The sequence below is a fragment of the Lissotriton vulgaris genome, chromosome 4_1 (genome assembly GCF_964263255.1).
Source record: "Lissotriton vulgaris chromosome 4_1, aLisVul1.2, whole genome shotgun sequence".
Classification (NCBI taxonomy): domain Eukaryota; kingdom Metazoa; phylum Chordata; class Amphibia; order Caudata; family Salamandridae; genus Lissotriton; species Lissotriton vulgaris.
Genome location: NC_141691.1, coordinates 1,622,825,890 through 1,622,843,553, shown reverse-complemented (window position 1 = coordinate 1,622,843,553; position 17,664 = coordinate 1,622,825,890). Strand labels below are relative to the sequence as shown.

Genomic DNA, 17,664 nt, shown 5'->3' with positions numbered 1-17,664 from the left:
TGCCTGTCCCCCTCCTTTGCCTATCAGTAGGTTTGTGGCTTTCTCAGCGCTTGGACGCCTCCGGGCAACAATTCGCGCTATATAAATCTGCAAGTTTACAAGTTTATAAATCTATATTGAGTAGCCCAGGAAATCAAAATGATTTTGGACTGCGTTGTAGTGATTAGAATTTTGTTGAATTTACTTAAATACTGATTTTTATCTAGCAATATTTTAATCACTTATTTATGTCTGTCGAGTGGTAATCCTGAAGTAACAAACTGTAAACTCTGAGGACGAGCAATAAGCAATGCTATGATTTTCAGTTATGAAGACCAGGATGTGCCCTTAAGGCCTCAGGTGTGTATGGCGTGTCGGAGGTCACTCTAGTCAGATATAACAATGATGTCATATCACTTACTGCAGTGTTTAATTTGAGCTTGTGGTTGCAGCACCCAGCATAATGTGCAGCATTGATAAATACTTATAAGGTCCCAAAGGCGAGACCGAGTGCATTGCAAATGTTTGTTTGTTTATGTTAAGTCCTTCAATCAATAGCTTCTGGGCACAATTACAGTGGCAGACAAGTATAACTTTTTAATAGCAGAACTAAGTGTGATAAACGCATCTGAATAGATGAAGAATAGCTGCTTGGCTGTAGTGTGGTCTCTATTGGTCTTTTTGTCAATCCGCAAGAAATATTGTTTTAAAAACAGCGCCAGACAGAAAATGAATGAAATCCTTTTCTTACAAATGGTGTGATTATCTGGTGAATCTGTTCACAAGACGATTCGGCTTACCCTGCTGACTGTCCCAATAAGACCAGGCATTTATTTAGTTTAAAACAGATATACACCTGCAGCTCAATACATTTATATTGGCTCCAGAGTGACCACAAAGGATCCTTCAGATATTTATTCAATGATGAACCATACACAAGTCACGTCACACTAGGAAACCTTACAGATGCACCAAAATACATTAAGTGTATACTAACAGGACAATGCAGACTCCAGTCTGCAATGGAATGGTAAAGACAGGCACTCCTGAGATCAGAAGCACGATGAGCCTTACTAACCGTTAATGTTAATTTGAATTTGTATAGCACACTCATGGCAGACTCTGCACTACAAAGATGCCCATAACATAGCATAGAGTGGTTTTACAGTTGCTAGGTGTTTAACCCTGCTGGGCCACTAAATGGTAACTTCATAATCAACACAGTAATTTAGAGATGAGCATACATTTAACGATCATTTAATATAAAAAGGGTTTTTTTTAAAATGAGAATGGTTCGACTTTACTTGACTGCCTTCGCCTTAAGGACTGCATGACAAAAAAAGCTTCCATCTTTGAACCTGGGTTACTCACAAGAACAGGGTTATTATCGCCACCCAGAGTTTAGCAGCACTTTGGCCGTGGACTCTTTTATAGGTCAGAAACTTGACATTAAACCTAAATCTATCTAGGTCTTCCAGGCTTCCTAAAACTGATCCCCTTTTAACAAGAAGCACACAATTGGTGCAACAGCATTCTGAACAAGACTCTAAGAGGTTGATTATGATGTCGACCGATTCGGAAAGCTTTCGGAACGACCAATTACGATGTTCGGAAAGCGGTCAGACTTTCCAATTCGGTTTTGACTCGGTCCCAGATGGCATTCGGAGGAACCGAGTCGTTCGGAGCAGACTCTTACTGGTCTACAGACCGTGCTTCTGACCAAGCAATTACGATGTTGGATTCGGACAGCCTTTCAGAATCGGTTTGTCTGACACAGATTGGATGTCAGAATCTGATTTTAGGGTCCGTAGCAGTGCCTCCTTCCCCCGCTGCTTTCCGAATGGGGCTTGTGGGGGTACCCAAGAGATCCCTCTTTCAGACCATGCACACTGTGGCAGGCACCAAAGGGTGCCAACCACAGGGTGCACGATTTTCCACACACACCCCTTTCTTCAATGGGAGTCTGTGTATTCGGTCGGAACCCAGGCTCCCATTGAAGTCAATGGGAGTCCGACCAAATGGTAAGCGGAACCATCATAATCAGTCGGTCGGAATCCCCGAATCAGATTTGGTCGGGAACCATTCCGAGACCGATTCGGTTGGAGTGCTTTCCGACTGAAAAATGTGTACAATCCATAAAGGTTGCAATCATACTTCATCCAGCAGCCTTCCTTTTACAAGTAGTTAAAAGATATGGGTTCCAAAACTGAATAATCTGTGATTGGGTTTTGAATACGTACGTTTTAAAATCTTTACGTGTTCCAATGATACAAAATTGGATGGTCACTGAAAAAAATCAACAAAGATGTGTCGTGGACTTTAAATATTCTGCCAAAAAAATATAATCGCAGCGGAATGCTCAGAATCTTATTTAGGGTCCTCAGACTCTTTTAATTCTTCAAAGTCAAAGGTGAAAGGTTTATCATAGCCCATCAGGTGGCTATATTCTTGAGGACTGTTGAACAGCATTGGATTGACAAGCATCGATTTACTACGAGCATAAAAAGTTGTGAACATCTTGCTGACACCTGGAACCTTAACATCTTCTTGATGGAAAACCGTCCTCTTTTCAGCAAGAAATGCATTGTAGGTAACTGCTGTGTAGGTATCAGTCTCTTGCTTGTGGTACAGGCGTACTACGTAGCCCTTGGTAAGGAGGTGCAAGGTAACTGGAGTTACAAAAGTGAAGAATCCCATAATGCTGTAAAACACCATCTGCAGAGCAACGCTGTCAGCCCCAACTCCAGATTTAAACATAACGTAGGGCATTACACACAGGCTGAACATGCTGGTGGAATAAGAAAAAAACTTCACACCTATAAAAAGAAAATTAAAAGAATTAGTTTTGATTGCATCTTTAATATAAACTTTCCATGTATCTTCATCAAATATTACTATTATAACAGCTCAAACATATTACATTTCCTTTTTAGGTCTGCCCTAGACACAGCTTTAGCTGCTTGACCACCATCATATAATTTTTTTAAAAGCAAGCATTGGCACAGCCAATTGATCTGTTCTTTCACACAGCTACAGGACCATAATTAGTTACTAGATGCTTTCCTTGAGTCGGCGGAAGCAACAGCTTGAAGTCTTGAACAAGGCTGCAGACTTTCAAAACTTTACTAGAAGTCCCTCTCAAGTCAGAAGCAACTGCTTAACAAGTCTGTCACAAATCTGCAATAACCCAAGTTGTTACTAAATGTCCCTCTTGAGTCAGATGCAACTGTTTAAAATGTCCTTCACAAAGTTAAGGGAGTGTGGCTTCAACATAAAATGATTTACAAAAGGGGGTGGTGATGAACAGAGTGTCTGAATTGAGCAGACCACTCTTACCCAGTCCAAAGATCAGGGCTTGATCCATCACCGTTATTTATCTCACTGCCCCATCCCAGCTCAGAACCTGGCTATATGCAAATCAGTCTGTCCCTGGCCCAGTGCATCATGGGAACAGGGCAGACTAAACTACCAAGCCAATTCTTTACCAGAAAGGAGCCAAGCTACCGGGGACCGGTTTCTGGCATTTCAGCCTCTTCGGCCCGGCTTGCTTGAATCCTGATGGAGCAGTGAGAAAGGGACTCATGTCTGAGTATACCCTGCCACACCTATAGTGGCCAAAATCGATTTACAAAAGGGGGTGGTGATGAACAGAGTGTCTGAATTGAGCAGACCACTCTTACCCAGTCCAAAGATCAGGGCTTGATCCATCACCGTTATTTATCTCACTGCCCCATCCCAGCTCAGAACCCTAAGCGTGGAAGGGTATACTCAGATGTGAGTCCCTTGCTCATTGCACCATCAGGATTCAAGCAAGCCGGGCCGAAGAGGCTGAAATGCCAGAAACCGGTCCCCGGTAGCTTGTTTCCTTCCCAGTGTAAGAATTGGCTTTTGTAGTTTGGTTTGCCCTGTTCCCATCATGCACTGGGACAGGAACAGACTAATTTGCATACAGCCAGGTTCTGAAACTGAGATGGTGCAGTGAGCTAAAAAACGGTGTTGGATCTAGCCCTGATCTCTTGACTGGGTGAGAGTATTCTGTTTAATTCAGAGACTCTGTCCCTCACCACCCCTTGTTGTAAATATTTTTGTCCACCCTAAGCGTGGAAGGGTATACTCAGATGTGAGTCCCTTGCTCATTGCACCATCAGGATTCAAGCAAGCCGGGCCGAAGAGGCTGAAATGCCAGAAACCGGTCCCCGGTAGCTTGTTTCCTTCCCAGTGTAAGAATTGGCTTTTGTAGTTTGGTTTGCCCTGTTCCCATCATGCACTGGGACAGGAACAGACTAATTTGCATACAGCCAGGTTCTGAAACTGGGATGGTGCAGTGAGCTAAAAAACGGTGTTGGATCTAGCCCTGATCTCTTGACTGGGTGAGAGTATTCTGTTTAATTCAGAGACTCTGTCCCTCACCACCCCTTGTTGTAAATATTTTTGTCCACCCTAAGCGTGGAAGGGTATACTCAGATGTGAGTCCCTTGCTCATTGCACCATCAGGATTCAAGCAAGCCGGGCCGAAGAGGCTGAAATGCCAGAAACCGGTCCCCGGTAGCTTGTTTCCTTCCCAGTGTAAGAATTGGCTTTTGTAGTTTGGTTTGCCCTGTTCCCATCATGCACTGGGACAGGAACAGACTAATTTGCATACAGCCAGGTTCTGAAACTGGGATGGTGCAGTGAGCTAAAAAACGGTGTTGGATCTAGCCCTGATCTCTTGACTGGGTGAGAGTATTCTGTTTAATTCAGAGACTCTGTCCCTCACCACCCCTTGTTGTAAATATTCAACATAAAATGTGCAACACTTTTACTACCAATAAACTATGCTTGTTTTGTAAAGGATAAGTAAATATGATAACAATGGGGTATATACTGTAATGATACTGATAAATGAATACGGCAACTGTCGTGATTACTAATGTAAGAAATGGAGTTGTTTGTTAAGAGGGGTGGAAGCCCCACTCTGGTACAAATGACAACACCATTGTCAGGTTGCACCAAAAAAGTAACAAAATTAACCTGTGCTTAATACTCTAGTAGCTTGGCACAAAGGAGTCAGGCTTAATTTAAGAGGCAATGTGTAAACTATGTATGCAGCACTGAAACAGTAATAAAGTGAAAACGCAACAGGAGTAAAATCTCAAACAAATTTCGAAAAATAGGGTCAACTTTAATAAATAGGAGTACTGGAATGACACAAATTCAATCTGTAGAACCGGAGATATTGAATTATACTGTTTTTAGTAAAAACAATAGCTCCGAAATGAAGAAAGCACCATCCGGTTGCTCAGGACTGGGACAAAGTCACAAGTTCAGGCCGACTGCAATAAAGCACAGGCAGGGCACTGGGCCCAGTTCGACTCACTGGGAGTTGCACCTTATGTCCTTGATGATAGGTGTGCGGAATGTTGCTTTGTGAGACTTTGTGCTGCTAGGCATTGCTTTCGAAGAAGCTTTCAGATGTGAGGCAACACTTTGTGGGGCTTCACGACACTCTGCATCGGTTCCAATGAAGCTGTCAGCCGGGCAGCAAGGCTTTGCTGGGCTTCGCGTCGCTCTGTGTCGAAATCAATGCAGCTTTCAGGTGGGATCTGTGTTTCCTTGACCCGCGAGGCTTTGCGCCACTCGGCGTCGGTTCCTGTAAAGCCTTCATATAGGAGTTACGTTTTGCACGGCCCTGCGTAGCTTCTCACCAGATCTGATGGAAGAGTGGAGTGCTCTCGGAGGCCACCCAAGGGTCCAGGACCTGAAGGGCACATGTTGGGGGATCAGGACTCACTCCAGCAGAGTCATGCAGGAGGACTCAGGCAGGTCCAGTTGGTGCTGGTCAGCTGGGCATCTTCACAGCAGGCCCCTGGAAGCTTTTTGTGTCCTTGTATCTCAAACTGGAGGTCAGCCAAATGACCCTTGGAGTCACTCTGGGTAGCCTGGGAGCAAGGCAAGTAGGTCCAATCTTCCTTCTTCGGACAGCAAGGTGGTCCTTCAAGGAGCAGGGCAGTCCTTCAGAAATGTCCATAGATCCAGGAGTGTTCCACGTTAAGGTTCTGAGAATTCCACTTGTTTCCCTAGTGCCAGCCTGTGTGTGGGTGTGTCCCCTTTGTCTAATCTTCCTCTTTCCTTGGTTTAGCTCCAAACTGGGCAGGTTCAACAAAAGACAGGCAAGTCCAAGAAGGTTGAGTGCCAACCCCCCAGGACATTCTGCTCAGGGAGGCAACATCCTGGCCCACACCCATACCCTTTTGTGATTATGTTTGGGAGCAAAACACAAAACACCATAGAAGAGCCATCCACAGTCATTTGACTCTGAACACTGGTAGCAGGGCTCATTTGGGTTAAACAGAAACATGCCAGCTTTCTAAAACTGGCATTTTCAGAATAGTAGCTTGATATCTGACTTTACCACCAAAGCGGATTTTAGATTACAATTCAAGTGTAAGGAATATTTTTCTATATGCCCCCTATCTAAAGTAAGCACCTATTAATTGAAATAAGGTAACCCAGTGTTAGTCTATGAGAGAGATAGGACGAACAACAGTAGAAAACAACTATAGGAGTTTTTCGCTGCCAGGACATGTAAACTTAAACTCACATGTTCTACTTTTTAAATACGAAGCACCTTGTCCTAGAAACTGTTAGGGCCTAGCTTTGGGGTGACTTATAAGCATTAAAGAGGAAGGTTTAAGCTTGCAAAAGGTTTATTTTGCAAGGTCAAAATGGTAGGTTAACCCCTTCGCTGCGGCGGCAAGCAGCGCTGGGGGGGGGAGCACTAAATGTGTGTCCCAGTAAAATTCCCACTGCTGTATGCCATGACAAAAGGAAGCAAAATGCAAAAGAAGATATACATAATATTATGTACTTCTAGTTAGGATCATGTTTCCAGAGGTAATTAATTTTTGCATTGCTTATATTGAACGCTGTTTAACAAATCTTCATGGAACCTTCCCCAAAAATATTTTGCACCTCAGTTCCTTCCTAGAAAGTTTCAGGGTGATCCGTCAAGTGGGGCTGAGGAAAAAAAAAAAAAGGGGGGGGGGATGGGGGGTAATTCCAAAACATGTTTTCCCCAATCAGTTTTCCATAAGAAGTTTAGATATAGCTATAACCCAAACCGCTTGACGGATTTATGAATGTGGTTGAGAGTTTCATCTTGGTCCAGAAAGATTGCTTTTTGTGATTTGGTGTACAACTGTTCAGTATTTTTTGAACAATTAATGCTCAAAGACTTTTTATAGATCATGCTGCTAAGGATCCGCAGAGCCAACATATCTAAGGCTGAGATGTGATTGGCTGCCACCACATCAATAAGGATGTGACAGCATGCATATTTCTGCACAAAAACAATCTTTAGAGACTCAATTCTCTTTGTATGGGTGCTGCAGAATGCAGTACACATACATAGATAACGTAATGAGGAAAAATACAAAACTTACTCCTCCTTAAGCTAGCTTCGGATTGGCGCACCATTTTGGCGGAAACCCAGGTTTACTCACCTTCGTAAATCAGGCTGAATGCTCCACTCATGTAATGCCTTTCTGATGCAAAGTAATTCAAGGCAGCGTGATGTGCTGCCTTGCGCTACTTTTTAGAGGAAATGTGACGTAAAGCGATGCAATCAAGATTTGCATGGCTTTGAAAATGCAGACTAACATTTTGCGTCCTGGCTGTGCCACAACTATGGTGCATATGATGCAAATTGTTAGTAAAGCTGGGCCTAGAAGTTACTAGTATTTTAAATGCATTCAAATATATTCACAATAAACTGGCTTCTGAGCCACACTGTACATTTTGTCAATAATCCCAGTCCCTTATATTAAAGCCTACTGCCCTATGCTATAGTAGGAAGAAGCAAAATATCATTGTTCATGGAGCAACACAATACATAAGGCTATTTCAAGAAAGGTTATTTTACTCACACACGTGTGTACATATATGTGTATAGTTATAATTCGGTCCACAGGAAAAGCATTATTCACTAGTTTGTGCAGAGAACGTTCTCGGGGTGATCCGTCAAGCGGAGGCCAAGTAAAAAAGGGGAGTCCCAAACAGCAAAATCCCCATGCATTTTCCATTGACTGCTTTAAGAAGCACTACCACAGAAACAGCTAAACAGAATTACACCCAAATTGGCAGTAAGCTAGATCTTGGCCCAGAGATTGTGCTTTTTAGGTCTCGCCTGGCATTGCAGCGCGAAAGCGCTGTCGCCAGCGAGCCTATTGTGATTGTTAGGTCTCCCAAGTGGTACAGACAGGTGCACGAGCAGATTGTGGTCTGTGGACGCGCTTTTGAAGAAGCATATGCGCTTGCTTCCACAGTTTCATTATTCGCGCTTAAGTTTCACTTCATTTTTTTAATGCGCACGTCGTGTTTCATTTAGGCTGGGCTCTCAGCGTGTAATCCGGTAGGTGCTGGGTGGGTTTATGGGTTGATTCCGCTGGCTACTCACCACTTCAGTAGAGAGCCCTCCGCTGCTGCCGGTCTTGTGCTTTATGGGACCCGACCGCAGCCTCACTTCATGCCTCTCAATCCCTGGCCAGCGAGCTCGCCCCACGCCGCTGCCCGCTCCATTGCCACACACTGAGCAAGGTGTCTCCGCTCACCGCCGCTATTCTCTCACGGGCCGTGAGTTCACCCTACGCTGTTGCCAGTACTGCACAGGTACGGTACTGCACAGTCTCGTACCTGGTGGCGCGCTCCTGCCCCCACCGCAGCTTCTTATTTTACTTTCTGCCGCTGCTCTCGCTTTTCTTGGGCAGGGACGGGAGGTTTGCCTTCTCCACCCTACACATAGGCCCGCCCCCGTGCACCTCCCTCTCCTGGGCTTTCACTTGTTTGAAAACACAATCGCTTTCGGTTTCACGATCAGGCTGGTAGCTGCGCGGTGCCCGGGACGGACTCCAGAGGACCCACCGCCCACGCCCAGACTCCCAGCAGCGGCCACGATGAGGTGAGGAGCTGCCGGTCACCAAGGAGATGCCGCGCTGCGCCGCTATATTTAGGATTTATTTATAGTGTCTTTTTTTAACACTGAGTTTTTTTTGGTTCCAGTGGAGTTCCTGGCCACGATTAAATCTCTAGAAGGACACAGGGGCCGTCCCTGGAGTCCGGCTGCCCCCCAGCCCCACTCCCCCGTTCTTCGACGTGTAGACTTGTACCACGAGTTGCCCTGGGACGTGTTTTGTAGCGCCTTGAAGTTCAAGTAGAAAGCACTGGTGTGAGCGCTTCATCTTAGTAGAGTCCACCTGATGCAGCCGGATTGTGTTGTATTAATGTATACATTGTTTAGGCTTTTTGATACCCTGCAGGCTTAGCTGAAGCGAGCATCCGAATGCATTCCCAAGAACTCTTTACATTGTAAGGAAGGGGGGTATACGGAACAGCGCGCAGTGGGGGTTCGTGGGTGCCAGAATTACAAAATTCAGGGTGAATTATTTAGAAAAACTTGCAATACAGTAAAATGTTAGCTTGGAAACTTGCCCATTCACTCCTGATGCACAGGCCGACTCCATCCCGCGCGCTCAATGCACTTAATGTATTGTGACGCTGCAGTGACGTATCACACCCTGAAGACATTTAAATGACTTCGCTCCTGGGGTGCAGCTTCACCCTCTGCGGCCGTGACCCTTGAGCTCCCGTACAGCCGGCTTTAGCGTAGGTGCCCCCCCTCCTACCCATAACCTCCTCCACGAATTCCCTCACTACCGTCCTGCAACAGTGCCCCCGTCTCTCCACAGCCCCCCTCGCATGCCTTTCATTTGTTTTATAGTGCTACTCACACCAGTGTAGGCAGGGCTTTAAGTGGGAAGAAAAAAAGTGTGGGGAGAGGGGGTCTCTCAAGGGGACGTGGCCTTGTAATTAATGGCGTGGCTTAAAACATCTAAGCTAAAAGAAAATTGCTTTGCATGGTGTGCTGCCTGACTTGTATTTCGCTGCTTCTGTCACTTTATCCAGATATATGATACAACAGATAACATCATACCAACAACAAGTCAGGACTATTGGCTTGATCAGTGGTTTTTAGTTGCATAAGATAAATAAGCAGCAACTATGGCTTGTATAGTATATTGAAAAAGCTTCCACTTAAAGCCCTGGTGGTGACACCACAACAATGTTGCTGCTCCAGAGTTTCAAAAATGAGACAGGAAATGCAGAGAGAAAATGACTCTCTTTAAAGAATCTCCCCTCCCCTACAACGCTCACCTGGCATGACGTCATGCTGTTACTTCTCCACTAGTGAGAAGTGAGAAGTGTGAGCATGTGCCTGCTGTCTGGTAAAACAAGCATTTACAAGGCAATAGGTCTCGCATTATTAAAGTTTGAGCTATTGGCATTGTAAATGTCAATGCCTTTTATTCATTTTTAAAACCTGCAATCGGTGCATAAACACGCACTTTGAATGTATAGTCCTTGCTTGTATACTCACCGATGCAAATGAATAAAAGGCATTGTCATTTAAAATTCCAATAGCTCAAACTTTAATAATGCAAGACCTATTGCATTGTAAATGCTTGTTGTAAATTGGAGTAATCCGTTCAGTAGTTCTTGGGAAATTACGGGTAAAAAATATTTGAATATCTGGATTGATGGGTCAGCGAGAGGCTCGAGAAACTCTCATGATGGCATCAATTCAAATATAGGGGGTTCAGATTGGCGCAAGGAGTTTTATTTCCCCTAGGGTAATTCACTCCTGGGGAATCTTATAGGCTTCTCTGTGTTTCACAGTGTTGCATACAGTGTACACTGTTCTTAGTAGATACTTTTCGGGGGGCAGTAGTAGGCACTGAAACATAGGCTGCCCGAGGCAATATTGGCGAAAGATAAGGCCTAGATTGGAGGCAGCACAACCCAGGGGATAGGTCTGAGAAGAGCGGGGGATGCCTTGACGACACCTAGTGAAAGATGGGAGAAAACTGTACTCCACCCTCTACAAATTAGCTGGTCGATTCACCTCAGACCTGGTGGTAGGAGTTACTAGAGGCAACTATAGGAGACCTGGAGAGTTGAGCGCAAGAGGTGTTGTCTGTGCTCTGAAGGGACCTTGTCCAGCAGCGTCAAGCTAGACCATGACCCCCTGCAGAGAAGGGGCGTCACCCAGGGCAGCAGAACAGGGACTCTCCCAACAAACTTTGTGATCACACTAGCCCCACACTACGGGGACTAGTTCCACCCATGACAGTGGCACAATAAAGGGTGGGGGCACTCCCACTTATAACAAGAGGTGACACAGATGGATTTCCCTGGGGTACCAAAAATAGGAAGCAATGGCCTCCACCAGACACAAAAGGGATGGCACAATTAAAGACCTCCTAAAGCCTCATCATCCAAGCAGGAAGAGGGCAATGAGCCTTAAAATACAGGCTGGAGAGACACAACAATTTTGGTGAGCCCACCAATGATGACGAGAGGAACACGAAGAGTTTCTTGACCCAAATGTTTACGGACCTCAAGAAAGAGAATAGGGCAGTCCATACAGACCTTAAACTGAGCCTTTTGAAAATCCACACAGACCTGGATGACCTGGGTCATAGGGTAAACACGGAATTTTCCCAAGATGAGAGATGTTTAGACCTCGAGGTATATAGTTTCCTCTTGATAGAGTTGCAGGACTAAGTGAAACACATGCAGGAAAAACATGAAGACCTGAAGAACAGATCCAGACGCTCCAACCTGCGCATTCAAGGAGTTACACTTGGGAGGGTGAGTAAGGGCGTTCAACAATGTATTCAGGGACTAGGAGAGATGCTACTGGACGAACATGATCCTGACCCTCTCTGCATATATCGAGCATACAAAGCGGGCCTACCCACCCAGAATGCGAGAAACCCCGGATATCCTGGTGTGCTTTTATCATTAGGAGTGCAATCCTCGAGCCAATGAGATGTGGAGGTTCAATATATTACACCAGCAGCAATCTCCAAATTTTTCAGAATGTGTCGGCAATCACCTTAACTAAAAGGTGGGCCTTTCACCCGGTCACCTCATTCCTTAAGGACAATGTGTTAGATACAGATAGGAGCAACCTTTAAGACTACACTACAAAACGAGGGGCAGGAGTTGGGTAACTAAATCGCTCAAGAAACCATTCACAATACTTGATCTGCCGAGACACATCGGAGGTGCTGCCATACCCACATTGCCAGACATGGAAACTGGCAATAGACAAAAAATGAAGGATCCCTTCCAGCACACAAAAGACAGCAGTTGGAAAGGTACATGTGAGTAGCGTACTGTTTTCATAGCAGCTCCCCGAGTCACAGTCAACAGATCATCCACAGTGAACCTTCAAAGCCAGCTCTCAATGCCACTTTGTATTGGATCTCCAGGAGACTCAGGTAGATGAGGGGCATTGCCAGACAGAAAGCATACCTAGAGGCCCTCGTCGGGGGCAGCAAGTGACGACCGATTCCGACAAAGGCTTACTCACAACACACTTTGAGACGACGTTCAAATTCTGTTCTCATTTAGAGAACGCTCAGATGACTTCGCCAATGCTGAAGTTCCAACTGTTACGGGACCACCTGTTCACATGTTCATATGGTTTGAATTGATTACTAAGTTCTAGGAATATGGGAAGTTTGAGAGGGTGGGGGGGTTGGGGGGGGGGGGGGGGTAGTTGTCTATCCAAACCAGCATCACAAGATGCCAGGCGACACAGGGAGCAGCACCCAATCACCCACACCTCCAACCCTGTTTGCATCTACAATTAATGACTGAATAATCACTGCAAAAGGTGCTGCATCTTACAGGAGCTAGGCAGGCTAAACACAGATATTGGGCTTTTGCCAGAGGCCCACCTTTTGAGACAAGATTGCAGTGCTTAATTTGTGCTGGTGGTTTTCGGTGCTTAGCACCGGCACTTATTTCTCAGGGTCGGATCTATACACAATATTGGCTCAGTAAGTTCATATGATCTCCCCGGTGAAGAGCTGATATTGCACCGTATATCCATGCCTGCTTGGGTTCAGTGTTGCCAGATTGGGGATTTCCCGCACAAATGCTAAAATGTTTCTCATTTGTGCGGTTAAAAAAAAACCCACTGGTGGGTCACTGATTGGGCTGGGTTTGGTCTTGTGTGTGTAACATTTTTCAAATTGAACGCCGCAGCAAGCCCCCTTATCAGGAGGCACACACTGCCAGAAACTGCCTGGGTCCCTGCCTAAGCATAACAAGTCCATCAATCATAGTAGCGCTAGTGCGCTGCCAATAACCGTTTGCAAAATAGAGGATTAGCTCACCCGTCCCTTCTTGGTGTTGAATCGTCAAGTGTGTCCGAGTCAGACCAATGTAGATCAGTATCCCCACTTTTCACCTGTCCCAGCATACTGGGCAGCCAAAGCGCTAGTTAGGCGACAGAGGAAGCAAGCAGCGTGTCGCGCAGTAACAGGCCTCAGATTCATTAAAACTAAAAGGCAGTAAGTAATGATTTCATAACATGCACGTAGAGTGAACCAAATAATGGAAAGTTAAATGTACTCACACCACTTTTAGCGGATCCTAGAGACAGACAAGGAGCCGCCAAGCCACTGGCGCTCTCTAGAGGTGGAACCTCACAAGGCAAACTTATTTGGATTAGTAGTTAAGATCACCCCGATCAGCCTCCTGGCTGGGGCAAGGCACACACCAACACCCTATGTTCCTCTTACTAGGCCTGGATTAGTTCCCAGGGCTCAGGCCTGGACCTCTATAGGAAGACATTGTGTTATTGCCATCCGACTGTGCTAGAAAAAAGATATTTTATTTATTTATTTATTCAAAGTTTTATATAGCGCGAACAAGATCTTTACAGATATCAGAGCGCTTCACAATGACAGGGTAGGGGCAGTAGGAAAGAACAGAGGTAATGGGAGCAATGTAGTAGTCACTAACATGAAAGGATAATAATAAAATACATAAAACATATCAATATACAGTCAGGTGAACAGGTAATAAAACGGCACAAGTCATGGATCCCATTACATAGGTGTTCAGGTACACCTTGGGTGTGTGGCAGGCTTATACCAGTGTTTTAGTATAGCGAGCGCACTGAGTGAGGGCATCGGGAGGGTGAATCAGTGACCCAATGTGTCTCATATATTGGTCGGTAGGACGAAAGTAGCGTAGTAGTGTCACCATCAAGTAGAGGTATAATGCCAAAGGACAAGGTGAGCATTGATACAAGGCAATGTAGAGTCTCTGATCCACTACCTGATCCACACTACTGAAGTGTGTATATCGCTGGCTAATGAGGGGCTCTATCTGCAGGATTGTAAATAATCTCATGGCAGACACAAACGTCTTACATGAAACTTGACCTGTGTACACGAGCAAATACGGTGCAGTAATTTGTCCCAATGCTGCTGGGAAGGCACAGGCTTTTAGGCCGAAGATCACACAATGAGACAACTGCAGTGTGGAGTTGAGACCACATGTACGAGCCCCTGAGCCCTAAAATTACTTTGAAGCGGGGGTAGCCTCGCAATGACTGGAGCTTGGTTTGAAATGAGCCACAGGCACACCAGGGCAGCATTTTATTTTCAGGAAGGGGGCCTTCTTGTGAGATGGCATTTAGTGGTTTATTGATTTAAGCACCCATTGGCCTTCCGCACTGATTTAGATCTCGTTGTTTCATTGCACGCCCAGTGATTGCAGCGGGGAGCTGTCCTCCACGTTCACGAAATAAAGCATTTACCACTTTGAAATCGCTACATATCAAATCACAGTTTTTGGTGCATTTACTATATACAAAAAATAAAAAAAGGGTCACGAAAACTTCTCAAATTAATTTTTGCGCATGGGTTTCGGGCACAGCACAAGAGTTCTAATTTTCATAGCAGGGAGACGGCTTGCAGAATCCCGTGTGAACTCCAAATAATGTCGGGCTTGCCGTGAGCACCTGCAAAGTGCTGCCACAGATTGCATGCTCATACGTCAAAGAACAAGCAGAAGAAAATGTGCATGCTTCATATTCTCATAGTGAACAAGCATAAATATGTCACCTCTGCAGGTCGGTCGAGAGTTTAGACATACACTTAATTATGAAGCACCTCTGTAAATTTTAATTTCAGTCAGGCCAGCCATAAAGAAAGTGCGTAAACTGGTCTTCTTCGCGAGTGCATCATTATGCTGCAAGACAGCAAAGGAGTGTTCAGTCTCTCTTTCGTGAAGAGCTTGTAAGTCAGTCAAAAAGAAAATGAATTCTGCCAGTCACCTTTTCTATCATTTCGTCTTTCTGATCAAAATGTTACCCTTTGATGTCAGAAAAACCTGCCCAGTTGGTGACAGGGCCACTCTGCATAGTTGCAATTATTGATTTAGGCTCATTTACATAATCATACTCACAACATATCGATTGTGGTAGAAACCCAGAGGCTACCTTTTTGGTATAAAAGAACCATACCTTCACTAGATAGACAGAGGAGATGCTTCCACGCTGACACAAGACACTGGGGTCCTGCATGCTGAAGCTTCAACACGCAGCGGTTCAACATCCCTTGCAGGGTGTCCAACTTGTGACCAAGACAGGGTCCTTCAGGTAATGGGGTTGACTCTTTCCTAGCGGATAGTTGGCTTTACACCCACATACATGCTAGGTACATTTAGGTACACTTAGGTAGGGTCCGCATCGTAGAAGTACACTTGATTACTGTCATGTTTATATGCCTACATATATTCACTGTTTTAGCACCATGGTAGAATTCTACCTTCTAGTTACTCTGTTGGTGCTTATAATCTTTTACATTTGCTTCTGTCTATTCAGTCGCAGAAAACATGTTTTATACTAGAATGACGCTGGTTCAATAAATGCTTATTGAAAACGTTGCCAAAGTGTGTTCTGTGTATCTCCCGGAGACTAAGCAAGCACGAATGACTGAGCGAAAAGTACTGTACTGTTTCCACGATCCCTTATGCATCAAGGGTTGTCATGTTCAATGGTTGTCAGAAACAATTCGTTCCTTGGTAGGATTTGTGGGCTTATGGTGGCACCGTGACTTAGCTGGTGTATAGGCGGACATATCCTGTGTGGGTTTCCGGAATCAGTCTAGACACCAATCCCTCAGTAAATGCGCAGATCCTATTTATTTTTAGGAACTACACAACATGGCGCCGCCAACGTTGGTTTGATTATTATTTAACGGTCAAATCTGAGAAGTTCAGTCGTTCTTTTCTCAGAGACCCCCTACTCACTTTTAACCAGAGATATTTGGAGTGAGAAGGGAAACCACAGATGGGTAGGTAGACACTATGTATTGACTGTAGGTTATTCAAGCTTGAAGGATTGTAGTTCCCCACACTGTGCACATCCATATCTCTTTTCCTTATTACTTCCTCCCCAATGTCTGCAGCTGGAGACGGCGACAGATAGGTGCAGGGGAAGATCAAGAAGTAGCTCTTAACATTACAGAAAATAGCAGACATGCAGTTACTATGAAGTTATTATGATACGGCCTACAGGCACCACATTTATTTCATGCTTACACCATTTACACTGATTCCGTATCGCCCTTAAGTTCCTAGACTGGGAGCCTCCAAGATCTGTGCACTGCCTGCAGCGACAACGATACGAATCCGTCGCTGCCACCCGAAGATATCGAGGCCAAGGTTACCAGCCGATCGGAGTACGGAGCCTCTGCCGTGAGGTTGCACGGAGCTCCGCGGCGCGAGATCCGGCTTTGGAACCTGGGCCGTCTGGACCGGGCAGGAGGCTATAAGCGAACGGGGCGGCCCTGCTGCACTGCATGGTTCTGAGGCTGTCCAGCTTTCTACCGACCCTGTGCCGGAGTAGTGCTGGGGCCCACCTGCTGTTGGTGGGCAGACCGGCAGGTTACAAGGACATCAGAGGAGGTGGAACTGGTGTTGATCTGGCATTGATTGTGGTGCGCTGGAATGGAGGTGAGTGTTGGGGGTTATAATCGGGTCCCCACCTCCTTCCTCTCAGTGCCTGTTTTTTTTGTTGCTGTGGCGGCCCCACCTTGGTACGGTACAGATTTCACGGAGCTCCATCACACCATCATCTGCCCTCTGCCTCTGAGGTGCTGACGGTCCCAGGCGGCCTGAAAATACGCTTGTGGCTGCCTCTATTTGCACCCCCCTGGGAGACCAACTAGGCCGGTGGTACAATTGGCCTGTGGACTTTTGGGCATATGACCCCCCCATGATCTTAGCAGCTGCCATTTTGTGCACAAATGGCGGTGCTTGTGACGCTCTTTTTCTCGCAAACACCAGGGTGAGGTGGGCTCATAGACGGCGTGGGTTCCCCTCCCGGTGGAAGTCCCCAGGGGTCTGACTGGACACAGAGCCATTGATCCTAGGTGTGCGGGCCATACCGGCTTGCTGTTTAATAAGGAGATTGCCACCCAGACACATCCTATAGCCATCGAGACCCGATATACCGTTGACCCGGCGCCGCGATAATCTGCCCCGGGTGACCCTCATTGCCTGGGCCCACACAATCACCTGCATCATGGTATCATCTCTCAACAGCCTCCCCGGACAAGATGGCAGCTGTGAAAGTGCAGCTGCGCTTGCTCCTGTACTCCCCCTTTCCAACTGGAGGCCTTGCTGCTCCCTACCATGTCACCCCCGGTGGGACTTCTTTTACATCAACCCTCGTAGCCTATGTATTTATTAAAATATGTTTTATTGAACGTTGAGACCCGAGCAACATGGCTGTTGCCCGGTAGCGTTGCTAGACAACTAATGAGGAGATTGGCCCTGGTT

At 45.8% G+C, this 17,664-nt stretch overlaps 1 protein-coding gene across 1 annotated transcript in view; it reads right to left on the bottom strand.

The window, feature by feature from the left end:
• Nucleotides 1-784: 784 nt before the first annotated feature.
• TMEM70 (transmembrane protein 70) overlaps nt 785-17,664 on the bottom strand; it is a 91,040-nt gene continuing 74,160 nt past the window's right edge. Inside the window, exon 3 of the mRNA XM_086965893.1 lies at nt 785-2,795. Within this exon, the coding sequence (XP_086822019.1) occupies nt 2,347-2,795 (449 nt within the window). The 3' untranslated portion in view covers nt 785-2,346. The remainder of the gene's footprint in view (nt 2,796-17,664) is intronic.